Source organism: Gymnoscopelus braueri, assembly GCF_963280865.1.
Source record: "Gymnoscopelus braueri genome assembly, chromosome: 22".
Lineage (NCBI taxonomy): Eukaryota > Metazoa > Chordata > Actinopteri > Myctophiformes > Myctophidae > Gymnoscopelus > Gymnoscopelus braueri.
In genome coordinates, this window is record NC_137624.1 from 33,962,713 (window position 1) to 33,989,647 (window position 26,935).

The 26,935-nt window shown below is 42.7% G+C and overlaps 1 protein-coding gene across 2 annotated transcripts in view; it reads right to left on the minus strand.

The window, feature by feature from the left end:
• Positions 1-26,935, minus strand: part of col5a1 (procollagen, type V, alpha 1) — a 139,482-nt gene that overhangs the window by 13,458 nt on the left and 99,089 nt on the right. For both annotated transcript variants that reach the window (XM_080419608.1, XM_080419607.1), the window contains exons 30-63: positions 24,927-25,034; positions 24,423-24,476; positions 23,366-23,419; positions 22,117-22,161; positions 21,719-21,772; positions 21,491-21,535; positions 21,328-21,381; positions 20,813-20,866; positions 20,620-20,673; positions 18,674-18,781; positions 17,680-17,769; positions 16,359-16,412; positions 15,396-15,503; positions 14,870-14,977; positions 13,096-13,149; positions 12,480-12,533; positions 12,250-12,357; positions 12,086-12,139; positions 11,577-11,684; positions 8,087-8,140; positions 7,256-7,363; positions 6,867-6,920; positions 6,710-6,763; positions 6,259-6,312; positions 6,082-6,135; positions 5,836-5,943; positions 5,575-5,628; positions 5,059-5,112; positions 4,231-4,338; positions 3,130-3,183; positions 2,995-3,030; positions 2,833-2,886; positions 1,331-1,625; positions 292-404 (exon numbers count right to left, since the gene is read on the minus strand). In XM_080419608.1, coding sequence (XP_080275734.1) covers positions 292-404; positions 1,331-1,625; positions 2,833-2,886; positions 2,995-3,030; positions 3,130-3,183; positions 4,231-4,338; positions 5,059-5,112; positions 5,575-5,628; positions 5,836-5,943; positions 6,082-6,135; positions 6,259-6,312; positions 6,710-6,763; positions 6,867-6,920; positions 7,256-7,363; positions 8,087-8,140; positions 11,577-11,684; positions 12,086-12,139; positions 12,250-12,357; positions 12,480-12,533; positions 13,096-13,149; positions 14,870-14,977; positions 15,396-15,503; positions 16,359-16,412; positions 17,680-17,769; positions 18,674-18,781; positions 20,620-20,673; positions 20,813-20,866; positions 21,328-21,381; positions 21,491-21,535; positions 21,719-21,772; positions 22,117-22,161; positions 23,366-23,419; positions 24,423-24,476; positions 24,927-25,034 — 2,622 coding nt within the window. The remainder of the gene's footprint in view (positions 1-291; positions 405-1,330; positions 1,626-2,832; positions 2,887-2,994; positions 3,031-3,129; positions 3,184-4,230; positions 4,339-5,058; positions 5,113-5,574; positions 5,629-5,835; positions 5,944-6,081; positions 6,136-6,258; positions 6,313-6,709; positions 6,764-6,866; positions 6,921-7,255; positions 7,364-8,086; positions 8,141-11,576; positions 11,685-12,085; positions 12,140-12,249; positions 12,358-12,479; positions 12,534-13,095; positions 13,150-14,869; positions 14,978-15,395; positions 15,504-16,358; positions 16,413-17,679; positions 17,770-18,673; positions 18,782-20,619; positions 20,674-20,812; positions 20,867-21,327; positions 21,382-21,490; positions 21,536-21,718; positions 21,773-22,116; positions 22,162-23,365; positions 23,420-24,422; positions 24,477-24,926; positions 25,035-26,935) is intronic.

Consider the following 26,935-nt stretch of genomic DNA (forward strand, 5'->3'; position numbering starts at 1 on the left):
AATGAACTGGAAAGCTACTAGTGTTCATTTACACTTGTTTTTTAATGCTCAAAGACATTTGTGTGTACAAATTGTAGATTTCTTCATTCTGTTTGCCAACCCGCGATGCTAAGCAGATGCTCCTCTGTCTTCCCAATCTGCAACTGTGTGTGGGTACATGGATGTGTGCGTGTGTGCGTGCGCGTGTGGCATGCGTGCGCGTGTGTGTGTGTGTCTGCGTGAGTGTGCGTGTGCATGTGTGTGTGCATGTGTGTGAGTGTCTTGTGTGGGTGTAAAAGTGTACCCACTTACCCCTTCAGATTTCTTGTCAGGGTAGATGCAGCTCTCTCCTCCTGCTGTGAAATTGCAGTAGACCTTGAAGGAGTCCCGAGAACAGCCCTGGTTGGGATCAATCCAGTACGCACCTGAGAGAGAGACACACAGACAGACAGACAGACAGAATGAGAGAGAGAGAGAGAGAGAGAGAGAGAGAGAGAGAGAGAGAGAGAGAGAGAGAGAGAGAGAGAGATAGAGAGAGAGAGAGAGAGAGAGAGAGACAGACATGTAAAATACATGACATTGTTACAACATTTTGTTGTGAAATCAATGGATGGATAGGGCTGCAACTATCTATTATTCTATCGATTAACCACTTCAGCCGTCACAACGTTGTGTGACAAAGCTCACAAAGAGCTTGTAGATCTGCTATTTTGAAAGTTTTGTTTAAGGACTAATAAGAAAACTTGGTTCTCACCATGGGAACAGACTGTGTCAATCTACTTGCAATATTTGTGCAATATTTGTGAAATACTGTGCAATATTTCTTTCTTAATCTGTGGTGCAATACGTGAATTGAAACTGAACTCAGTTTTAAATGTTCATGCACTTGTTTTTTTTTAAACTTTTTTGTGTTGTAGGATGTATTCTCTCTCTCTCGCCTCTTTTTTTCCCTGTTCCTTCTGTACTTTTTGAGCTGACTCAGGGCACTATGCTCAAGATTTCCATATGCCGTATGTGCAAATAGCAAATAAATCTTGTAGATGGGCTATTTTCGGCAGGGCACACTGTCATATGACATAAGCATATGACTAACCCATTAAGACCTGGAACGCATCTGTGTCACTTTAGATTTCTTTGGCTATTCAAAAATAGCAGATATACAAGCTCATAGCGCGGCACCGAGTGCCGCACTATGAGCTTGTAGATCTGCTATTTTTTTTAAATCGTGAAACATTTTCTTTTAGATTTTTTTTCAAAAAACGTAGGATTTAGAACACATTTTTAAGAATCGCCTCAGGCAGGTCTTAATGGGTTAAGTAAGCATAAATCAGGCTTCAGGTATAACACCCACCATCAGGGAAGTCTGGATGGCAGAGGTTCAGGTCCTTGCAGGTACGTGCGGGGTTGGCCTGCGTGCCCAGCGGGTGTTTCATCTGTTCGATCTCCAGCTTCAGGGAGTTGAGCGAGCCGAAGATCTCCTCCATGCCGTCGTCGTAGTCCTTGTAGTTGGCGTCCATGCCCGCGGCGTCCATGCCCATCATTTGGCTGGCGTCGATGCGGCCGCCACCACCATCGGCTTGTCTGCGCGTTCTGCCCTTGATGGGCGCGTGCATGGGAAGTGGGTGGATGACGTCGCCAGGAGGGCCCTGTTGATGGAGAGACGGAGGATTCATTTTAGACTTCAACACGTGAACCGTTCCACGAGTGTCTTTAAATTAAAAATTACGTGTTTTCAATCGATTCGTGTTGACACTTTCCTCAGTTGACAGCGCATAATTTATATAGCATAAACCAGCCTTAAAGAATAAATAAAGATGAATAATATAATAAAGAGAGATTAATTTTTCAAATTCATGTGTTTTTCAGAATGGATACTATTTGACATTGCTGTTATGGACATTGCTGTTATCAACCATAACAGCAATGTTGATGACGGTTGATCGGTATCTGCATACCTATATAGAGTATGTTAATGTAATATAACTAGCACATCTGCAGTGGCTGGAAACGGTCTCCCTACTGAGACATTTAGATCAGATAAGGTTGATAAGAGGTATTGCATTAAGCTCAATGGGTAATATCTCCCCTGTCCAAGCGGGCTTTCCATCTTAGCTCAGCAGTCAAAATGACAGCGCTCGCGTGGGAGACCCGGGTAAGACATAGATCTTACGCATTGCATCTTTAACTCATTGGCCGCCATTATCGCATTAACGCGATCTAATAAATAGCGCGCTTGGCCGCCAGGATCGCATTAATGCGATCTAACGTCTTTATTGATCTTTATGCTCTGATCACGCTATTCTGTTATGAATCAGGCTAAGTTTCGGGTTCCACTTACTTCAACCACCACTGCATCCGGTTCCATGACTTGGGTTCCGTTTTCGGTTTTACATTTTTCCCCCCAGTCATTTTCGACCATAATAGGGAAACAAACGGTTTTTCACACGCTATGAAAAGCGATCGGAGACCTCCCCTCCTATAATCTATGGTCTGGGTGACGAACAGTCATCCCCGTTGTGTATCATAAAGTAATTTTCGCCGATAACAGAATGTGAGACATTTCACTTCCGGTTCATGTGTTTCACTGTGTGAGTGGGTCTGGGAGGGGGCGAGTGTGATCGAGAGGCGATCAAGCTTGGTATGTGCTGCGCTCTAGTGGTGGAACGATCGAAACGATTCAAGTGTCAAGGTAGACTTTCTAGATGTGAATTAAATAACAAAATAACGAAACAAAAAAACACGAAAATCGCTGGCAAGGGCTGCTATGAACGAGGTTTTAACTCTGGCAGTCAATGAGTTAAGAATGAAATACGCTATAACATGAAGAAAACACAATGTGGCTCATCGACTTACAGGAACACCAGTGGGTCCAGGAACACCAGTTTCTCCCTTTGGACCAGTTTGACCCTGAGCAGGACACAAAATATTCATTTAATTTAATGAAATTCATCTAATGTTATATAAACGCCACAATGTTAAGTGTTTCTCATGTCTGTCATTTTCAGGACAACTTACCGATGAGCCCTTAGCACCTTTGGGACCAGGGGGACCCTACAATAAAACAACAATCACATAATTACCGTCTCAAATTTTGAATGCTACGTGCATACAGTACATAATATTACACCAGAGAAGAATAAACAGTCTTACAGGTAATCCTGGAGGTCCGATGGGACCCAGGGGTCCTGAGGGGCCATTAATACCCTGGAGAGAAACATAACAACATGGTTAGCTTTGGTACTGTAGCGTATGGTGACTGAAAACAAATGTATATAAATGTATATTGTTCATTGCCTAATTTATGCTCGTTCGCACAAAAACAGCTGACAGATGAGCTTACAATGCATGGTATTCACGACGTGATGTAAGCTTGTAGGTCAGCTGTTTTCGGCGCGCCACACCATCGCACAACGAAATATAAATTACGCTTAATAGTAAAAGCGATGGAGGAAATAGTGGCATAACATTTATGACATTTATTTGACCACCTATGAGATAAAATAAACAGACCACAGAACTTATTGTGATGCTCGGCACTACAATATGTCTGCGGCACTCTAATAGTACCTCCTCCATATTCTATTCTTGCAAGGAAACGTATAACTCTTGTCAAAATCCTGTCAGCTGTGTATACACCACCAGCAGTTTCAGATAGACAGATTGACCTTTCATGACCCCGTGAGGGAAATTCAGTCATAACTGCACAATTCTTGTGCTACTCCTAGTATTACTACTACTACTACTACAAGTAGTACAACGGTTTCAAACCACCATAGAATAAAGATACCAAGGATACAGTAGGTCAGTGACATCACAAAACAATCAGCAGAGTAGGTATCTTGTAGCTTTAGCACCCCGCGAACCCTTTCGATAAGTGTTGCTTGACAAAAATGACATATTTTCAGCTGGAAATCTCATTGAAACTCATACTGCAGCAATGTTCAGTTCAAAATATGTCATTTTTTGGTGAACATGTCGCAAACACACTTCCACTAGATAATGCTTAGGTGTGACACCACTGATGGATACTATGGCATCTTTATTTTAGGTTACAAACGGGAAGTTCACAAAGACTGTAATGTTCAGGACCGCCCGTATTCATGTATACAGCCTGAAACTTTCATGTGTACAGCTCAAGCTTGTGAGTATTTTGGGCTGCAGATCGCATGAGAGCGATTTATCGTATGACAAAGTATAAACTGGGCTTAAGGACACAAGGAGTTAAGGGGGGTCACGCATTCGTGAACTCACATTGTCTCCCTTGAGTCCAGCTTGTCCCGGAGGACCGGGAAGACCCCTGTCACCCTTTTCTCCCTGTTCACCTGGTGGTCCGATGAGGCCGATGAGACCGGGGTGGCCCTGGGGGAGGAGAGAAAAACACCGTCAATACAGCCATCACATCTCACATTAACCCAGCAATCCCTCCCTCTTATTACCATGACACACTGGCTAGGGGCAAACTAATTACACAACAAATTGGTGGGCAAGCAGAGTCATTAGTCACCTGTATTCATGTTACTGTATGTAAACGTGTCAAAAAAACGCTCGACTACTTCCCAATTAATTTCTTTGCGGAGGCGCACGAGATGAGCATTTTATTAATTATTTTCTATTAAACTTTATCTGTAAGGGACCATGCACAGTGTTCGACATAAAATGTATGTGTGTATTAATGTGTCCATTTGATGTATATTCGTGTATTAATCTACTTTTTAATACCCTTTTACAATGCTTTAATCAGCTGTTTTGTTCAGTTTTCTCTTAAAATGTTGCTACTGCGCGCCTTGTCTATTTTAATTCACGTATAGGCAAATATTTCAAATGAAACTATGAATTTGGTGACGCCTCATTCATACAGGTTCATGCTTTTATTTGGTTTGTTTTGAATGAAAATGATTTGTGTTGCTTTATCATAATATCGTAATATTTGTTTTCTGTGTGTACTCATAACACAAAAAGCAAGTTTAAATTAATGCAAATTAATCACTCAAAATAAATGCTCCCGGTGTGTAAGGGCCTTTAGCTTACAGCTACAATCAGTCACAATTAAAACACAACAGCACAACAAAAATAGCTCACCTTTTCTCCCTTGACACCAGAGTCGCCCTTCATACCAGGTAATCCTGGTGGTCCCTGTGAGAGAAAGCAGTGAGGCGTGGGTTAACAGATGAGAGAGAGAGAGAGAGAGAGGGAGTAAAGGCATATTGGCGATGTCGGTGGAAACCCTGTATGTCCAAAACCGTACATTTTCAGGAAATGGAAGCAAAAAAAGAACCTGTGTTCCAAATGTTTCCAATGTGGTTATTATTTCTCTTGTCTCTAAAAGCTCTCCTTGATACTTCACATTGGTTCAATATTCATAAAAACCACACTCAACCACTTTCTTTTCTTCTCTTTAATCATTTTTCAAAAAATGGCAGATCTACAAGCTCATGCGTTGTGACCTTATAGATCTGCAGTTTTTTTTTTGGCGCAGCACATTTGTACAATGAAGTAAGGGCATTAACTAACACAAAAATGAAATATGGAGATACAAGGTTTCTGCCTGACAGCAATGATTATTAGCAGAGAAAGAGCATTGGTATTTGTACTCACCATGGGTCCTGGGGGTCCGTCTGGGCCTGTTGAACCAGGCAGCCCTTGCTCTCCCTGCACACAAATAGCAATCAGATCATGTTTTCGCTCATCTCCCTCAAGGATGCTAGATTCTGTTGAATAACATGCCGTGTCCTTTATTGGAACCGTTCACCTTCAAGCTCCCGCTATACCGCCTGCCTCGTCACCCGTACCCGATTACCTTTTCTCGTGGGACCGTGAAATGTGATGCTATGGGGAAAACAAATAATATATACTTACGACGGGACCAGGGATACCCCTCAGCCCTTCAGATCCAGGCTTGCCAGGCGATCCCTGTGGGCCGACGGGACCCGTCTTTCCTTGGGAACCTTCCATACCGGACTCTCCCTTTTGAGCAAGAAAGAGACGGGAGACGTATAAACAATCTTCAGCGCTCGCTACAGCTTCTGTTTACGAAACACACTGGAGACAACCTATATCTATATAGAGAATTGTACTGGCGTCACAGCCGTGAGCGTTTCCTACTTTTCCTCCTTTTTCTCCTTGTCTTCCCTCGGGTCCCGAAACTCCAGGGGGTCCCTGTGAAAAAGAGCGAGGGAGACAGAAATGAACACACTGCTATCCAGGAAGTAAACATTAGCATTTGGCAGTTGTTAATATTTGTTAAAAAGAAAAAAACGAGAATAGCACACAGGCACTTACTCTCTTTCCTGGTGGGCCTGAGGGACCTGACTCTCCGGTAGGTCCAGGTGAACCCTGTGCGAAGGTGAAAGAGGACATTCATTGATTGTACATTCAAGTGCATTTGCACACCTGGAATTTGGCCTCTGTCTGTCTACAGAGCAGTGTCTGGGGGAGAATTGCCTTGCTCAAGGACACTGTGAGGCCAGGATCGAAGCTAGGAACCTTGCGATTCCCACATGACCCAATGCTCTACCTCCTGAACTGCGTTAACCACTTACCTTCGAGTTTTTTGTTTTACACTAAATATCTTTGGCGAAAACAGCCGATCTACATCGATCGGCTATTTCCGCCGAATGTTTGCCTTCCCAGAGAAGGGATGGATTCAAGTCATTAAGGCCTGGTCTAAGCAAATTCCTGATTGAAGTACAATAACAATTCATGATAAAAAAAAGAGATAAAAGTTGCTTACAGCTTGACCAGCCTCTCCGTCATCTCCCTTGTCGCCGGGCGGACCGTCTAAACCCTGCGTGAAGAATGAACGGAATGTTGATGTTGCACCACTTCATCCATATTCTCAAATTCTCAAATAGAATACAGAATTGTTGTGATTTTTCTGTATTACTTACAGCCACACCAGTCTCTCCAGGGGGGCCAGGATCACCAGGGAAACCACTTGGACCCTGAAAGTCCACAACAAGAGTTGCATTATGTAAAGGCGAACGCATTAAAGGCATACATTAACCAACACGGTAAGCCCTATTTTACACATTGTTGCATCACTGTTGCAATTTTCTCTATTTTTGAACATTATTTACAACACCAATTTACATTGCTATGCCTGATCTGTTTATGTCGGAGGAGCTAATAACCACTTAAACCCTATAGACGGTACTAGGTTGACTGGGGTCTCCCAAGGCTCTATACTTGATCCTCTCCTTCACCCCCAGAATAGGGGCGCTAGGGTTCACAATGTTAGATGCAAGCAATGTCACTCCTTTAAGGAGCTGAAACTTACAGGACTGCCTTTGGGACCGTCATCTCCAGGTGGACCCTTGGGCCCAGGGGGGCCGGCAGAGCCAGCGGGACCACCCTCTCCTTTCTCTCCGCGTTCTCCTCGTGCACCCTGGGGATGGGGAAACATAGCACGTTATAGCATGTCGTGTTGTTCAAAGAGACAACAGGGTCTTTGTGCATGTGCAGGGATTATTATTATTTACATAAGTAGATGTGAAAACACAATGTCAACGTGGAGAAATAGCTCCGCGGATTATTATGAGAAATGGAAAAGCTGCTGTCGTAATATGCTTTTGTCATTCAAATTAATGCTGTGCTTTTCTCTGTTGACTGGCAGTCGGTTGAGGTTATTGTTGTTGGTTATTGTTGTTGCACTTCTGTACTTCTGCCAGTCTATGGTAATATTGTTTTAGATTTTTGATAATTTGTTTACAGCACGGCTCTGCAAGATGCCATCTATGACAGGGTCTTGTGTGTCTGTCCGGTACTAATCTCACAAACCACTGGACCTATTAGTGCCAAAATGAATTATTTGATTCATTAACTAAATAATTTTTCACATAATATGTTTTATACTTTAATTACTTTTTTTAAATAATTGTATAATGGATGTCAGTGGGTACTGTATGTGATCGGTCTGAAACCTTTCCCAAATTTGTAGTCATACAGTAGGTCATAGATACGTCATAGACGACCGACGTCATAATAGCTGATCTCACAGGATGTCCGAGATCCACATCGGAGCCACGTGGATCCAGAGATCCATATAATGTCCTAGTTTGTTAGCCGACTATGTTGTAAAAATAGCGGGTGACAGATGGAAATCACTCACCGGTGGGCCAAGTTCTCCCTGAAGGCCTGGCTCTCCTGTTTCACCAGAATCTCCCTGGAGAGAGAGAGAGATAGAGAGAGAGAAAGAGAGAAATACATTAAATATAAGAGGCTGTATATAGTATATCACACTGCTGTATCACACAGCTTATTTGATGATCTAGCAACGTTTAACAAAAAAAAAAAAAACTCTTCATATTATATTACAGCAGCCTGCACTGTCCCAGACAGTGTCCTGGGTCACCCGGGTGACAGAAAGAGATGACACAACAGATTTCAATCTATCAAGTGCGGTCAGATAGGGTGGCTGCTGGGGGCAGGAGGCATTTTGACCCTGGGGTTATCCATGGACTCTGCCCCATATATCTCTGCCTCTTGTCTTATTAGACCACAGCCCTGTGGGGCTCGCCTCGCCTATACGCAATGGGTGCCATCGTTATTCACTGTCACATACTGTACTACTGTACCGCCTGTACCATCTCTGTTGGGAGGCTTATAGATGATAGATATGCAGTCTGCCATACAAGAGAAAATGTTAGCCTTACGCCAGTGGCTCTCAACGTAGGGTCTGGTGACCCGTAGGGCGTCCCCAGCTAAATGGTTGACAATTAGGAGACTCTGTAACTGGGTCTGTGACTCCGGGAGTGCACAAATGTAATCAAAAGGACCCTTGCGGTCTGTAACTCCCGGACTTAAATTAACACTGAGGAGTATAGGTTGGGTTTCCAGATTTTTTTTAAAAATTCAAATTCAAAAGCCCATCAAAAGGGGCTCCATGGCCTGATTACAAATGGCCTACTGTCAACCAGACAGGACAGTGCGGGAGCAGGAGTTCAGCCGCGAGGCTGAGCAGGTACCAAGCTGGGCCGACCTGTGCTTTGACAAGCATATCTTCAACTGATTAACACCAACCACACAAAATCACACAGTCTGGCCTCCTTCCCAACTCATGCTTGTTTGCTTGCCAAGATGTACTGTACCCTCCCAGCGCCCCATATGGCTGCTTAAACGCATGACTGTGTTTTTTTTGCCTGTATGTGAAGGAAATGAACAAGTCCTCAGTACGCTGTGAAGAGAACAAAAGGCACTGGAGCAACTCAAGACGATTTTAAGCCTTTTATATTGAAGGTGCAGTAAAAATCTTCATGAGGTCATTGTTATGACCTGATGAAGATGTACCAGTGAGACATCGAAACATTGTTACTCTTAAGGAGCCCCCGCGAGTACAGACTGAATTGGGTAAAACAGACTTTTGTATTTGTGCCCCAGCCGCTTGGCATGAACTACTAAGAGGAGGAAGATCAGTTCTTCTATAACTATTGTCAATTTAGAACTTTGAATGCAGACCTACCCATTATGTGTAAGAGAGAAATTGTATTCTATTAGTAATTGTTTGATTTCTTTTGGATTTTTTTTTACTTTATTGCATCTCGATGACACAGTAAATGAGGGCAACATTAATGTCCCTTCAAGAATAAATAAAGGTTTGAATGAAAATTCCTTGTAGTTGCACCTTCAATAAAAGGCTCCAGTGCCTTCATTGTTTTTGCTGCATGTGCTGCACCACCAGACCTGCCTTTTAGCCTGGTTTGAGGTGCGGTGGAACTCCCTTTCACACAGTATATCCTGTATCCTCCATACACAGTATGCTGTATCCTCATAATACAGTTAGTATGCTGCATCTCCGAGAAGCTGTGCACAAGCCCTAACTCCATCTTTAAAATGTTCCACTCACTATCAATCAATATGCGGGGCAGGCCGTTAAAATCTGTTGAGAGCCAGAACATTATAGTGAGTATGAAAGATAGCGGGCTCATTCATCGCAGATGCATTCAGGGGGCCTGTATAGCATCAGCCAGGGCCATCTAATGAAAGATGCCGGATCAGCTGAACGCCAGATTAGCTGAATGAGCAACTGTAGTGTGTTGAGGTGAGGCTGTTGTTTGCCGAAGGAGATGGACAGGACCGTCCGCGGGGACGTTTCTCCAGGAGGGCGAAGGTGATTCTATTGACTGGACCAGATAAAACAAATCACGCCGCCGCCACCGAGAGAAAAGTGCTGAGAGTGGAAGTGCGCTGTAGTGTGTAGTCGGGCCACGGCCACCACTGCCAAAAGACAGAGGCTTTTCGTAATGAAAAGCCAAAGCACAAATAAGAGCTTTTTTTTTTTTTAACCCATTCAGTCCCGGGAACGCATCTCTGTCATTTTAGATATTATTTGTCTATTCAGAAATAGCAGATCTACAAGCTCATTGTATATCTGCAATTTTTGAAAAGCCAAAGTATAAAATAATGGCTATAGCTAAACTCTAAAATGACACAGATGCGTTCCCGGATTGAAAGGGTTAAGAGCTGTGTTCAATAATGGATCCGGCATCTTAGCATTTTTACGTACAGTCGGTGCCTCGCCTGAGTGTTTATTCATCTCCATACGGCGACAGCTCCGGTGGACAAGCCCCCCATTAGACTGTCACTACACGTCTGTCACTCCACACCGGAGGAACTGATCCAGTCCCGGTTAAAAGGGAAGGGAATTATATGGCGTAGCCGCATCAAATATTAATAGCGGCAAAAGCCTTGCAAAAAGGAATCAGTCACAATCTTCGACTACAACCAGGCACTCAAACTGACAATTACGCTGCTGGCGCACTGAGGCCGTGCTATAAAACATCGCTAAAGTGATAAACAAAGCATTTATCTCACAGTGGAAGTCACAGCGCCTTCCCTGTAGTGAGATCCATTTGCTAGAATAGTTTAACCATTTTGAACACAGACGTTGTTTGTACTCTGGTCTAAACACAAACCAGTACAGCGTGTTCTATTACTTGGTACACAGCGCTGAGGAGCAGAGCTACACTTAAACAATAATAATACAAGTACTCAGGGACTAAAGCATAAAAATAAAATAAGTCACGACTGAAAACTTTTGTTAGGCCAAGTTCCAATCTGTGATTTGCGAAACAGCGTGAAAGTAGCGCACAAAACTATCACTCCTAAACTATTAGCACCACGATACAATCATGATGTTTTTGTATTATCATTCTAAACCTATGTTTCTGCTTTTCTACATACAGCCACCAGTTGAAGAACTGGCAGACTGAGGCTTTAACTTTTGCTTTTATGAAATGTCCAAGACTATTACGGTTTATGGAAGATGCTTCTGAACATGTATTCTATTGCTAGTTTGACCAATTCAAATACTCTTTAATCTTAAAATAACGTGAACATCTATTACATGCTTGACTTTGCCAGCCACATGGGTTTGCCATGGGTTTGCCTGCCAGCCGCATTGTGATCTTCGGCGAACAACAGTACAAATAAATCATCCTTTAGCGGAAGCCAAGAGTTAGACGATAAAAACACATGTTGGATTCTATGAAATCCAAATGACTGAAATGGCGACTGAGAGCTTTTGTCCATGAGTATACTGTAGGCTTGCATGCAATCCATCCATTATAAGTGTAGACATTAATAAGTGAACATTTCTGTACCTTCTCGCCAACAGCACCTGGGTTTCCAATACCACCTGGGGGTCCCTGGGAGCCATCAGCTCCTGGGGGTCCGGAGGGGCCTCTGGGTCCAGGAGGGCCAGGTGGTCCCTGGGAGACAGAGGTCAAGTGTGAGAGTCTCATTGGTAAACACATTACTTCTACACACAGTATGTAGAAGTCCTTAGAAGCATTTTGCGTTTTCAATTATTGCTGTGTATGAACTGTTATTGTGATCATGTTTACATTACATTAAAATGATGTGCCTTTAATTCTATTACGATTAAGTTTACATGTTTTAAATGACAATCAATGCTTAGAATGTATATGCTACCGGCGACGCCCACCCAGGGACTACAGATATGAGCTCCTAGCTATCTCTAGTACAATATCATGTGTTGTGCATTGTCCCCGACAAATAAAGCATTTAAGAAAGAACGTGTACTGGCCATGCTCTGTATGACCTATCGTCGAAAACATCACAATGTATTACAAGTCGTCATAACTCTTACCATTTGACCGACATCTCCAGTTTCACCTTTCTCGCCGGTGGGACCAGGCAGACCCTGTAAGAGTTTAAACGAAAAAAGGAATTGAATACTATTGTCTCCGCTATAATCCTCGAAGATGAAAAATCACACTTTTAGCATTCGTGTCCCATTCATTGTCCCCTAACCTGCAGCCCGACGGGGCCTGGGGGTCCGGGGAAGCCTCTGGATCCTTCATCTCCCTTCTGTCCAAATAGACCCTGCTGACCTCTGGGACCTGGCTCGCCGTCGGCGCCCTGCACGCCCGGGGAGGAAGAGAAGGAACGGACAAAAGAGGAAATAGATGAGGTGAGTGAGGTGAGCGTTGAGGGGTTCAATACTAATGTGGACTCTATTGGACCGGAACGGACACACTTACAGCGGGACCCGGAGCTCCGACAGGTCCTTGAGGCCCAGTAGGACCGGGGGGACCCTGCAGCAGAGAGGAGGACAGGAACACAACATTAAAGCGTGAATGGACTCGATAGTCAATCAATTATATATGGATGGAGACCTTTATTGATCCTGGGAGGGAAACTCAGTTCTCATTGCAGTACCGCGGTTATGAAACACAGCACAGATACAGGAAAACATATCGCTTGGAGTAAAGAGTCATAATACTAATAATAAAAAAGAAAAAGTGTAAGCAGGTAGTAGCAAACATGGATTAGGGATAAAGTACCATAAATACCATAATACTAACAGAACTCTTGCTTATAGCCCTCTGCAAGGCAATCAGCAAGGCGTATGAGCTATTAACAGGTATAGATGTACAGTAAAAGTAGTCAAAGTGCACTAGCAGTATATTAACAGTATATTCAACAGTTAAATTAAAAGTATTGACTACTGTAAAAGTAGTCAAGGTTCACTAACAGTGTATTAACCTTATACCCCTTGTTATTGTCCACAAGACATGCCTGTTTAGTCACTGAAACTATAACGAAGAATAAAGCTCAAGTTAACAGTAACATCTAATGAAATGAATAATCACTCACATGTTCTCCCTTGTCGCCTTTGCCTCCCTTCTGACCTGGTTCTCCAAGCTCTCCCTGAAGATGACACACACACACACACACACACACACACACACACACACACACAGGACATTGATTGACATGTTAAAAAGGCACACAAGGAACAAAGATTAGATTTTTGATCAAGCATTACTTGGAACAGAAGGTAACATATCAACACACACTACGCTGCCTACATTAAAATGTATTTTTCTGTACTGTATTATTTTTGTATCCTGAAATTCACTTTTGGATGTGCATGTACTATCTGTAATAGCATTTTTTTATTTGTTATATAAAGATTTTTTTTTTATTAAAAACTGCTTGTGACTAAATAATAACTACACTGGATCCATCGGAACACAGGTTCTTTTTTTCTCCGTTCCCTAAAAAGTAACGTTTTTTGTCATACAAGGTTTCTACCTGACAGCGACGACACGTCCTGTCAGCCTCTCTGATACGGGGGTATAAGTATAACTCACGACTGAAGGGGGGGGCTTGACACTCGAGGTGAGTCATTCGCGATGCCAGCGGCCAAAAAAGAATCGTGTTGACAACCAACCTGTTTGCACCACTATAGTCCAGGCAGGAAAGAAAAGAACATCACGATTCTCACCATAGCGGCCCATTTTCAAAGCCACTTATGTGGGTGTTTGGAAAGGTGTGGAGAAAAAAAATATTGACTCCGACTCAAAGTAAATCCTTTCAGGTGGCAGCCCTGTGTTGTACTGAAACACAATTAGTCTGCTTAATAAAGGCTTTGGAGTTTGCCCATTCCCTCCGGACAGGACTTATAATGAGAAAACGTCTGAGTCTCTGTAAACGTTAGCTTGTGAGATCCTTGTTATCTGCATGGCAAATAACCCCCATGTCCCTCTCTCTACACCGCAGGGACCGAGCCTTGAGGCCAGTTAAGAACTAAGAACACTAAGGCATTCTTCAAAGGTATTAAAGTTGATCTTTCCGCAAATGTTTTGTCTTGAGTGTGTGCGTGTGTGTGTGTGTGTGTGTGTGTGTGTGTGTGTGTGTGTGTGTGTGTGTGTGTGTGTGTGCGTGCGCGTGCGCGAGCATGTGCATCACACACATTAAAGCATTTCACAAATTGCAAAGGAATCATCTCTCACACAATACTCTGATGGGACACCACTTTCTCTCTCACTCACCCATGTGTACACATTAATATAAATGAATAGCATACATGCCAATCAAGAGGAACTTTGCCTGTCAATCATCTCAGGCACCCTACGTCGTAGTAGAGGTGAGAGAAATTATGAATCATGCTTAGTCTCTTAACTGTGTGTGCTTCTGCCGTGTACAAAACGTTTTTCTGTCTTTTTCACACGAATAAAACTTCACACTCCGGTCACAAGCAGTAGTTGAGAAGGTGATGCAATTAACATATAAAAGGATGACTTCACAGTCAAACCTGTTTTGGCAAGAAGGGGAGGTGCAATATTGTAACACTGTTTAAATTGCTGTGCGTCATGTTGAGGGTGTAACTTAAGTTCAGTATAAAGTTAGGCCTTCCACGTCGTTCAGATGCAAAAGACAGCTCTCAATGACACCTTGAAACGTGCTGCAGATAACGCATGGCTCCTGAATCGGTTGAAAGCTGGGCGTTTTTTAAGTGTCTCCACTGTATGCGAGATCCTTCACTGTTATATTCATGCAGACTGACTATACAACAACTATACTGTATTGCTATTCAGTATTGCTAAACAGACTACAGTTTGACATCATGCAGGATCATACGCACCTTGTCGCCATCCTCTCCAGGGGGTCCGGGGGGTCCTCCAGGGCCTGGCAGACCCACAGGTCCTTGAATACCGTCTCTACCAGCCGGGCCTTGAGGTCCTTTCTCTCCCTAACAAAACGTGAATTCATTGCAGAACATTTCAGTCACGTTGAAATGGACTTCTGTGGAAAATATGTGGTTCTCAAAATGGGGTCTGGGGGACTCCTTGAGTGGGTTCCAAGGGGGGTCCCAAGCTAAATGATTGATAGTTAGGAACTAAATGGACCTTTATGGGTCTATAACTCTGAGAGTGTACAAATGGAACCTTAAGGTTCCATTTGGTTCCATTTGTACACTCTCAGACTTATGGGGGTCCGTGGTTTATTGCATACCAAACTGGGGGTCCTTGAAATTAAAAACGTTCGAGAACCACTGGTGTAAATAATATAATATGCTGTGAATTTTAAATGAAAGCAGTGAAACCGTACAGAACGTTCTATCACATTTATGTCTCTGTGAAAGCTCCGAGACAGACTATCCTCCTTACCGGTCCACCTTTCTCTCCAGACGGGCCGGGGGGTCCTTGAGGTCCTGGCCGTCCAGGAAGACCGGTAGGTCCAGCTGGGCCACCAGCACCACGCTCACCAGGAGAACCCTACACAGAAAACATGTACAGTTGCAAGGTTATAACCACATGAGCGTCCATATTTGGGGGTGATCAAAAAATGATATTTTTGGCGAACATATTTTAGTGTAGAGCAGTGGTTCTCAACCAGTGGTCCGGGGACCACCAGTGGTCCTTGAGGGGGTTCCAGGTGGTCCCCAGCTAAATGATGGAGAGTTGGTCACCAAATGGACCCTTATTAGATCTTTAACTCTTGAGAGTGTAAAATGAAATTTTACACTCTCAAGAGTTAAATTATTGTTAAACATCTGCATTACTTAATTAAATAATTGTTAATTGAATCAACGTTTGCCTGTTATCTCTCCTAATGGTACCAACAACAATACAACATGGAATTGTGGACGAAATCCTATCCAACGATAACAAAATATTCTAAGTCTTGGGTCTGAGAGGCTAAATCTCATCAATTTGAGGGTCCGTGGCTCAAACGTCCAATAAATAATGGACCTTGATATGAAAAGGGTTGAAAACCACTTGTGTAGAGGGAAAAAAGGAGTATAGTCATTGTACATTGTATAGTCTTATACTTACTCAACTAAGTATATATACGTTTTAATTGGTTAAATAAGCTGAATAAAATGATTAACCAGGCAGAATCATGACTAGACAATAATAGTTTCAATGTTAAAAACAGAATCTTGACATCAGGAAAAAAAAAGCTACAGAATCAAATAGGTCAAACTGGTGTTATGTAAGATGTGCATATCATTATGTTATGTAAGCCAGCCTGGTGGAGCTGGTGGTGGGAACATGGCCCAGAGAGAAAGACAGCTGGAGGCAGAAGGTTGAAGAGAAGGAGAATGAGAGAAGAAGGTCGGTACTCACAGCAGGGCCAGGTGGGCCGTTGGGGCCTTCGTTGCCTTTCAGACCATGAGCTCCCTGAAAGAGTGAGAGAAAAATGAAGGTTTAGAAAAAACAAACGTGTTGAGGAAAGACACCGGTCTTCCTTTCGGGCAGACTGACTTCACGCCCTGCAGAAGGTTGTTGTGCTGCTGCTGCTACGCGTGGGTTTGCCTTTTTCTTACCATGTACTGTTTTTAAACATTTCCATTATAAAATAGCCACTGAATAAAGGCTTTTTAAACTTTATTGCCGGAAGAAGAGTGCCTTGGACTTTTTTTTCTTTTACGGTAACTTTAACCAGACTTGTTTGACTTCCAAAAATGTCTATACAGTATGAACAGAAAGATGAACACAACGTTCAGAGTGGAGTCTTGCAAGAGTACGGTTTAAAATCTTGAACCGTAGCGTCACTATTCTGGGGTGAACATTCGGCGAAAATAGGCAATCGACAAACTCACAACGTGATGCGTTTTAAGCTTGCCGGTTGACTATTTTCGGCATTGATATTTAGTGTAGAGGAAAAACAGGAGGGGGCCTAGTATAGAGCCCTGGGGTACTCCGGTCAGGTAAGTATAGGGTTTAACTGGCGAATGGCTGCAGCATACGTCTTGCGGAAACAAAGTTTGGCAGTGTCATGACAACAAAATTACGTAAATGGGGAGAAAACAATCAAACACAATGCCTTTTCGGCACTTCTTGCACTTCCAAAATCTTCGAAGGTAGCCGAACATCACTGCAGAGACACCAATGCGAACATCGTGTGTGATCGGTCAGAAATGTAAAGTGCTTGTCATTTAGTTTTATTTCCCACAGTCAGATCAGGTGCCAAAATCACCGTTCCAGCATCGCATTCGGTGGGTGGGGTCTAACGTTTCGGCGCCCCAAAGCAGAGCTGCATCGAATATAAATCATATGCCCACAGAGAACTTGTTCGGTTTCGGCAAGCCGATAAATTGTTGACTTCTTCTGAAGCAATGCTGCCGGGCTTAAAGGAACAAACTAAACACAAAAAAACCTCAATGAAAGAATCAGATTTACAAAGGATTGGGGGGAGCAATCCGTCTTTCATGTGCCCTGGGTTAATTCTGCATCCCAGAGCTAAGTCAAAATCTATTTCTGTGTGCTTGTGTACGTTTTAACAAGTGGTGGAGCCCCACAAAATAATGAGGATTGCGTGTGCGTTTGAACTGTCAGGACCCACTGCTCCGCTCGAGAGGAAACGAGGCCACTGAGAGAGATCGGGATCTGTGTGTGAATAACGATGCCGTTGGATGGGGGAACCGAGCCCCAGAGCGGCACTCACCATCGGGCCGGGCAGACCCCTCTCTCCGGGGAAACCTCTGGGACCAGGAGGACCGTCTTTGCCGGCTGGGCCGATAGGTCCAGGGTCGCCCTGCAGAATAAAACACAAGACTGTGAATCCCTTTGTCCTTTTAATGGTGTATCTTACAGGGATGGAGTATACAGTACTACTGTACCATTGATGGTGATGATGGTGTATATTGTCACTGTCAGGTGAAACCTTGTATGTCCAAAACGGTATTTTTTTGGGGGAAATGTAAAATAAAGAACCCGTGTTCCAATGAATCCGATTTAGCTGTTATTTAGTCACAAGCTTGTGTTAACCCATTCAATCCGGGAACGCATCTGTGTCATTTTAAGATTTATTTGGCTATTCAAAAAAGCAGATATACAAGCTCACAGTGTGGCACCGATGAGCTTGTAGATTTGCTATTTTTGAAAAATCGTGTATATATATATATACATTTTAACTCAAATCTTTGCTTCTGGGGGTCCCTGGAACTAAATATTTTGAGATGGGGGCTGGGGTCCGCGGACAAATACATATCATTTTGGAGGTCCTTGACATGAAAAATGCTTGTATATCTGCTGAATAGCCAAAGCAATCTAAAAATGACACACAGATGCATTCCCAGTCTTAATGGGTTAATGCCTTTCATTGGTTCAATATTCATAAACACACCGATCTATGAGCTCACAACTCGTCACAATGTGACATGTTGTGAGCTTGTAGAATTATCAGGTATTTACACATCTTTTTCTGTGACACACACAAACAAAGTTTCAATTATGGAAATACAAGGATTCTGCCTGACAGCGACGACATGCTAAGTTAGGAAGTAATAATAATTAGGCAATTAAAATGGAAAGGATGTTGAATTGCTGCCATTTGTTAAATAAATTAAAGTGTTTATTTAGCAGCTCTTCTCACATCACTATCCCACGCTTTATTATGTAATCACTGTAACGCCTCAAAGCGAAAAGAAGAGACTCGCCTTGGCTCCTTCTTTGCCTGCCGTTCCAGGAAGTCCCTGCTCACCAGGTGGGCCTGGGGGTCCAGGATGGCCCCGATCTCCCATTGGTCCAGTTTCACCTGTTGGTCCCTGTGGTGGGGGGGGGGGGGGGGGGGGTCGATAAAATGTTACACATTTTGACCACCGAATTTCCCTCGAGATCAATAAAGGTCTGTCTGTCCCAATGTCTGTCTTATACATCCATCATCCATCCAACCGCCCACCCGTCATCAGCCCATCCATCCATAATAGATAGCTACAGGTATCTATCTATCTACCTACCTACCTACCTACAGGTATCTATCTATCTACCTACCTACCTACCTACAGGTATCTATCTACCTACCTACCTACCTACCTACAGGTATCTATCTACAGGTGTCTATCCCCTCGAAAACGAGATGCTGCATCTCAAGGAGCTTATCCTTTTTCAAAACAAATACATAATCTATCTATCTATCTATCTATCTATCTATCTATATATATATCCGTCTATCTACAGGTATCTATCTATCTATCTATCTATCTATCTATCTATCTATCTATCCATCTATCCATCTATCCATCTATCTATCCATCTATCCATCTAGCCACCCACCCATCCATTGATTGAACTGAGTATAGAATAGGATATTCAGTCAAAGAGATGAGATGAGAGTGTCTATCCCCTCGAAAACGAGATGCTGCATCTCAAGGAGCTTATCCTTTTTCAAAACAAATACATAATCTATCTATCTATCTATCTATCTATCTATCTATATATATATCCGTCTATCTACAGGTATCTATCTATCTATCTATCTATCTATCTATCTATCTATCTATCTATCTATCTATCTATCTATCCATCTATCCATCTATCTATCCATCTATCCATCTAGCCACCCACCCATCCATTGATTGAACTGAGTATAGAATAGGATATTCAGTCAAAGAGATGAGATGGGTGATGAATAGAACGAGCCAGAAGGGCTCAAAGGAGATGAGATAAGAGGATAAAACAGCAAAACAAGCAGGTATTCATTGTGTCATATGTTTTACAGGGAGCAGAGGGAGGCAGTGTTTGTTTGTGCGTGTGTGTGTGTGTGCGTGTGCGTGTGCGTGTGCGTGCGTGTGCGTGCGCGTGCGAGCGTGCGTGCGTGTTGAGTGGGAGGCTTTGCTGCTCATCACGGAGGCCACATACAGTCGCCCATCATCAGTGCTCTCGGCTGGCATTAGCAGAGCCGGCTGGTGGTGGAAATGACTGTTAAATGTGCATCCATAATGGATGAACAGCCCACTGCTAAAATCAAAGTGGCTAAACAACACTTTGGAAGCGAGGGCTCATGGGACCGAAACCGGATTGATGTTCCGTAGTACGACGGGTTGTCATGCGTCAAAAATAGCCGATCTGCAAGCTCACAGCGCGTTGCTTTTGTGAGCTTGCAGATCGGCGTATTTTCGGGGTAAATCCCTTTCATCAAAAGAACAAACAACGAGAAACTGCCCCATTGAAAGAGGGTTGTTATATCCAAATAACAGCAAATGATTACTAATGGTGTTATTCCTTCACACAAATAAAGATATAAGAACTACAAATTAGGTCATAAATGACAGAGTGGTGTTTGCCGAGTGCCAGGTTCTAGTGCTTATTGAGATGAATATGAATAACAGTGTGTTACTGGCCATTTTCCAGCGCTTGATTTATCTTTCTTTTAACAGCTCGCCGCGGCGATTTACAATCAACGGAAAGACGGGTTGGAAAGCTGCGCCACCAAATCAATGCGATTGTTTGCCGTATTCCTATTTCTCGCATGACACCCAAGGTTAAGATCAATGAAGTAATTTATGACGTCGATAAGGGCTTGTAAATCCGCAACGAACGGGGAGAGAATGGGGGGATAGATAGCAGGATAGACAAGGGGATGGCAAAATGGCCGCGCGCTCACCTGAGGTCCGACCACGCCGGGGGGGCCTGGGGGTCCGGTCTTGCCTTGGAAACCCTGTGGAGGGACAGATTAGAGGAGAGGGAAGATTGGGAGTGGTTCAACGTTTGTAGAATACGGGGTCAACAGCGGAACTTGCCACAGTAACATCCCGGTCGATTGTATTGTGTATTTAAATGTTTAGCAGTGAACTCACAGTCTCTCCTCTCTGCCCAGGGTGTCCGGGCAGTCCATCTTTCCCAGCGGGTCCCTGAAAAAGATAAACATCACCGGGTAAACAAAATGATTTCCCCCCCATTCCAGATAAGATCAGTAATATACATTCACAGACATCCACAAAGAATGGTAACATTATTTTGTTGCTGTCAGGTGGAAATGGAAAAAACAAAACCTGTGTTCCAATGGATCAAACATAGTTATGTTTAGTCACAAACTCTTGTTAATACTTTTCATTGGTTCAATATTTATACATCTTTTTTTCTAAAATAACAAAAATAGCAGATCTACATGGTCACAACGCGTCACAGTGTAACGCATTGTGAGTTTGTAAATCAGCAATATTTTTCGCTACTTTTGTGTGTCACTGTTGTAAGACGAAGTAGGGCATTAATTTACGAAAAGAAACATCAACTGGTTTCCATCCCGACAGCAGCGATCTGAATCTGTGATCTATTTATGTTGTGGTCAAATGGTGAATGTGTTTATGCTCACAGGTGGGCCCTTTGGTCCGGGGAATCCTGTTGGTCCTTGAGGCCCTCCCAGACCCTGAAATGGAAACAAACGACACATTGCTGATCAGTAACGGACTTTCTCTACTGGAAACGGAAATGTTGTGGTGAGAAAGATGGATGGTACAGCACAGCTCAGTACATACCCTCTCACCAGGAGGTCCTGGTGGGCCGTCACTTCCTGAGGTACCCTGAAGACACGCAGATAAACAAGAAAGGGTCAAACAGATCAAAGGCTAACGTCTGAAGAACAGAGCCATATCAACTAATACAATGCATGACTAAACTAGCATTCGTAATGCTAGAGTAATGGTACTAGAAGAGCATCATTTTTTATATTTAATTAATATCAACTATGACATCATGGTGTGTACCTTTGGTCCGGCTTTTCCTGTTGGTCCACGTGGTCCTCTCTCTCCACGAGGTCCCTTAAGATCAGATCAGACAAGATCAGATAAGATAAGCAGTAGAGACATGAAGGCATGAGAATTATGAAGGTATGACCCTTATGATTAATTTATACTCCATCGTAGCATGGCGTCACGTGCCGAAATTAGCAGATCTATCTACAAGGTCACAATGAGACACAATGCGTCATGTTGTGAGCTTGTAGATTAGTCATTTCACAAGTATAAATGAGGCTCTAGAGTCGTTCTTAGTCTTTGAAAGCTGTGCCATTGGCTGGTCTTGTCAAAGTTTAAAGGTGATGTCTATCATGAGTACAGATTACTGTTTATTAATGATAATCTATATCAACACAGATTACACCTACCGTTGGTCCCCTCTGGCCTCTTGGACCAGACTTTCCAGCTGTTCCCTGTATGAGAAGAGAAGAATACAAGCGTCAAAATGCCATCATACTCAAGTGGCAGGTTGTATACATGGCCTGCTTGGCTGGCTCTGACCGAGGTCAGGCCAGATGCATTAACAATTACATAGCGAACAACTGCCTCTTTTGGGCTTGAGGAAATGACATTTTTGTTGCCATTGATTTGAAAGAAGTTTATTTTAAGTTACATCAAATATAATACATTATATTACATAGATGAGAATAAGCTTTTCTGCTATTCTGGTCTTATACTGAACTGAATATATACTGAATTCTTTACTTGCTTGTGAGAATAGAATGAATGAATCAAACAGCAAAATACGATAATATTACATCGATCAAACAAGTCATCAGTCGCATGATGTTACATTAATTAGTCATAAAGTCAAATATGGTTTTGAGCGTTTTAAAAAAAAAAGTACAAATAACTGTTGTGAAAATATGCTAATGCCATCATCGATTCGCTCAGCCCTGGGGAATCAGGCTCACAAGAAACCATCATGTTTTGTGAAGGTGAAACGCTTTCTCTCTGACAAGCCATTTTTCTCACACAGTAATGATCCGTCGATTGAACAAACAAAATTAAACATTGCCCAAGGAGTACCACAACATGATGAATCGTTTTGTTTGGGTGGATTTGATCGCTCTTAAAAATGATCTGTGTGACAGGTAACGGAAATAAGTGTCTTTATTGCTGTCTCGATGTCTTCATTTCACAACATTTGACTTCCTGTGTGGGTAGAACTGGGGCTAGAATAGGAGTGTGTCTGTATTGATCCCAAACTGTGGTGGAAAGTAACTAAGTACATTTTACTCAAGTACTGTACATTTTTTTGGTACTTTTACTTTACTTGCTTATGTCCATTACAAAAAATAGTAGATCTGTTATAGCATTTGACAGATTTTGAAAACATTGAAAAGGGTTATTCGTAATGATACTTTTACTTTCGGTACCGTACTTTAAGTATATTTTGATGCCAGCACTTTCATACTTTTACTCAAGTACATTTTTGAATATAATACTTTTAATTGTAACATGATATCTCTACATTGTGGTATTGCTACTTTTACCCTAAAAAATTGAGTTCTTCTTCCACCAGTGAATAGCAGTGTGTCTCCACCACCAGTGCTGTGTGTGTATTGATCCCAAACTGTCGGGGAAGGGAGGAATATTAAGTAGATGCACACATACCCGAGTTCCTTTCTCTCCGTTGGCACCAGGGAAACCTTGGAAACCCTGAGATCCCTGTGAGAGTGAAGAGAAAGTAAGAGAGACGGTGTGAGAGAAATTGAGAGAATGAGAGGGAGAGAGAGAGAGAGTCAGCCATTTGCCGCGTGCATTTTCAGATCATGTTTATTATAATGATGGATCAATCGATTGTGTTCCGACATGAATCAATGGAACAAACGTAGTATACTTTCATTGTCATCAAAGTTTCAAAGATTTCTTTTTTTTTTCCCATTCATGTTTTAATATTAATGTTATATTAACGTAAGAAAATCTCAGCGTTATGCCACTTGCAATATCCTCACTGCTCTGCCTTACTTAAATCCTGACAGCTCCCTGACTTATCATGTACTGCAGAGCGCCGGTCGGTCGCGGCATCAGAATTCCGGAGCAGCATCAGCTGATTGCTGCTGCTGTGTGAGGATCGCAAGACTGACTGACACCAAAAGAAAGGCATGCTTGAAAGCCCAGAGTCTTTGATCAGAAGGCCTTTAATCATGTCCAGCAACTATACCAGAGCTCTGCCGGATCTGAGACACAAGTTGAAGGATGGCCCCAGCAAGAGGTCTGTATAGTGGCCTTGATATCGTCACTGTCGGGTGGAAAACTTGTACGTCCACAATTTTTTATATATATAAAATATATATAATATAATAATAAAGTAGCTGTTTTACACAAGCTCTTGTCAATACTTTTCATTGGCTTCAATATTTATAAACAATGAAGTATAAAATAGGGATTTTTTTTATTTTATAAAAAATTTTCGCACGCACGCACGCACGCACACACACACACACACACACACACACACACACACACACACACACACACACACACACACACACACACACACACACACACACACACACACACACACACACACACACACACACACACACACACACACACACACAGTACAGGAGGTGACAAGGTTTATACCTCCAGAATGTGTCACTTAGCCAAAGTCATCATCACTACAAAACTATGACAATGACGTCTGGAACGAGAAATATGAACGTACTTTTGGTCCTTGTCTTCCGGGGTAACCTGGCAGTCCAGGAACACCGAGTTTACCCTGTGAATGAGACAAATGGAGGCCACCTCAGTACCATGACCTTGTCCCACACATACCCGCCACCCATCTGCCGTTTTTGGCAGATGGGTCCATAAATATCCTCAACTACATCTGTAACCTTGCCAAACAAAGATTTATCATTAAATGTATTGGTATTTATTATGTATCTACAGTGGTGTAAAGTAACCAAGTACTAAGTACTCAAGTACTGTACTTAAGTACAATTTTGAGGTATTTGTACTTTACTTGAGTATTTCCAATTTCCAATACTTTTACTTCTACTCCACTACATCTCAGAGGCAAATATTGTACTTTTACTCCACTACAATTATTTGAAAACTTTAGTCACTAGATACTTTGTAGATTTGGATTAATATTACCACTTCAGCCTTATATACTTTTCCAACCACTGTGTATATATAATGATTGCGTATTATTACAAGACCTTACCTTCTCCCCACTGAGGCCGAGAGGACCGGCGTCTCCAGGGAGTCCTGAGCGACCCTTGGGTCCCTCGGGGCCGTCCTCTCCTCTTGGTCCTGCAGGGCCGAGCTCTCCCTGTTCAGCAGAAAGGCAGGACAAAACGTTAGCGCTCCATGTCAGTGGTTCTCAAATCATCTCATCATCCGTCGAGCCACAGTCGAGCATGCTACTCTGGTTTTATCTTTCATTGCTTTGGCCAGATGCTTCACTTGGAGGCCAGTGTCTCCATCAATAGGGCATAGCAGTGGCGGCCATTTTCTGGTTCCATCGTTCCAGACCCCATTCATTCTTCCCATTGAGATTTCCAAAAAATATTTATACCAATTATTTTAAGCCTAGAATCAAGCCATCCATTATCCTGGCGATTCATGACCATAAAACGTTTGATTCTGTGGAAAAACAATAATTGAAAACCGCAAAACAAAGGGTATTTATTAAATACAGTATATCATATAATTAAATATTGCATTTTTTTTTTTCACAGAATCAAATGTTTTATGGTCATGATTCACCAGGATCCTGGATGGCTTGATTCGAGGCTTAAATTAATTGATATAAATATTTTTGGGAAATCTCTATGGGAAAAATTAATGGGGTCTGATGGAACCAGAAAATGGCCACCACTGCTCTATAACTAGAGACACAGTCTAGATACGTAAATGGCCTTCTTTATCTAGTTGGACAAGGAAGTGTCCAGAAGTGTAAGTCAGAGATGATCTGGGCGGTGTGTCCAGAAAAAAAACAGCATGTCTTTGGGTGACCGTAGTGGAAATTGGTGGTATGTCTCCATGTATCTCTCTTTTAGTTGGATGGTCTTTCCAGAAGAGGTTTTGCACTCACATTAGCAGCCTCGTGCACAGTAGGTGCCATTGAGACACTTTTCAAGTTCCCTCTTCATTGTCCATGACCAAAGAGTAGGATGCTTTCAACACTCTAAAACATGAATTCTCGGTAGCTTTGGAGACTTTCCTGACTGCCAGATCTTATTTAGCTTGTTGCAGGCTGTCCAAGCTATTAGCCCTTTATGAGTAAGTACCTGGAGGAGACCCTAGGTACTTAAAATCATCCTCTCTCTGATGATGGATCTGTCCTTTGACAGGATTGGTTGGTACTGTAGATACGAGTCCTCGTTGAGAATTATACATTCAGTCATTTTGCCGATTAGCATCAAGCCCACTTTTACAGCCGCCTCCTCCAATGAAGTGAGAAGAAGTGCAGTCTGGCAGTCTGTAGCCTAATGCGTATCATACTAGCCGTCATTGAAATGCAGTCTCTCAAGACGGACGTGTTAGCTCCCACAACTTTCAAATACTTCCGACTAACATTTTGTTCTTCAAAAGTTCTGAAAAGTATAAAAAACGTGAATGCCCCACCTTCCCCCACTTCTGTTTCACCTGTGCAGCCACCACATATTTAAATCCTACTGGAAATCAAATTAGCAAAAGCCTTGCTAGCTTGCTGCTTAGCAGAAATGTGAATTCAAAAATATGCTTGAAACATATTTTTAAAAATAGTTTATTTTGTGAACACCGCATAAATGTTTCATTTATCAACATTTACAGGGTGGAATTACAGACTCTCTGTAGTATTCCAAGATTGTGGCAGAGACCATCTGGCTTCAGAGACTTCTTGAAATTAAAAAAGGGTTGAGAAAACGCTGCTATATGACAACACAGACGCAGCAGCCCCTGACACCAAAAAGCAACCAACCACTCCTTCTGGTTAGCATACAGAACTATCCATTTTGTGTAGCAGCTGCCGCCTTTCAGAACGCAAGTGCGTGCGTAGCAGCTGTGAAGCTCTGCTTGAACAATCAAATAAGGCTGTCTGCCCCACATAGCAGTTGTTAGGGTCCATTTATTGCCTCCCTCCGTAAGCTGTTGCCGTTCTCCGGCACTCATATAGAGACACTAGCAGGCCACGAGCTAAATGACAGCATACAAACTCACTCCGACAACAAGCCACCGCCACTGTGG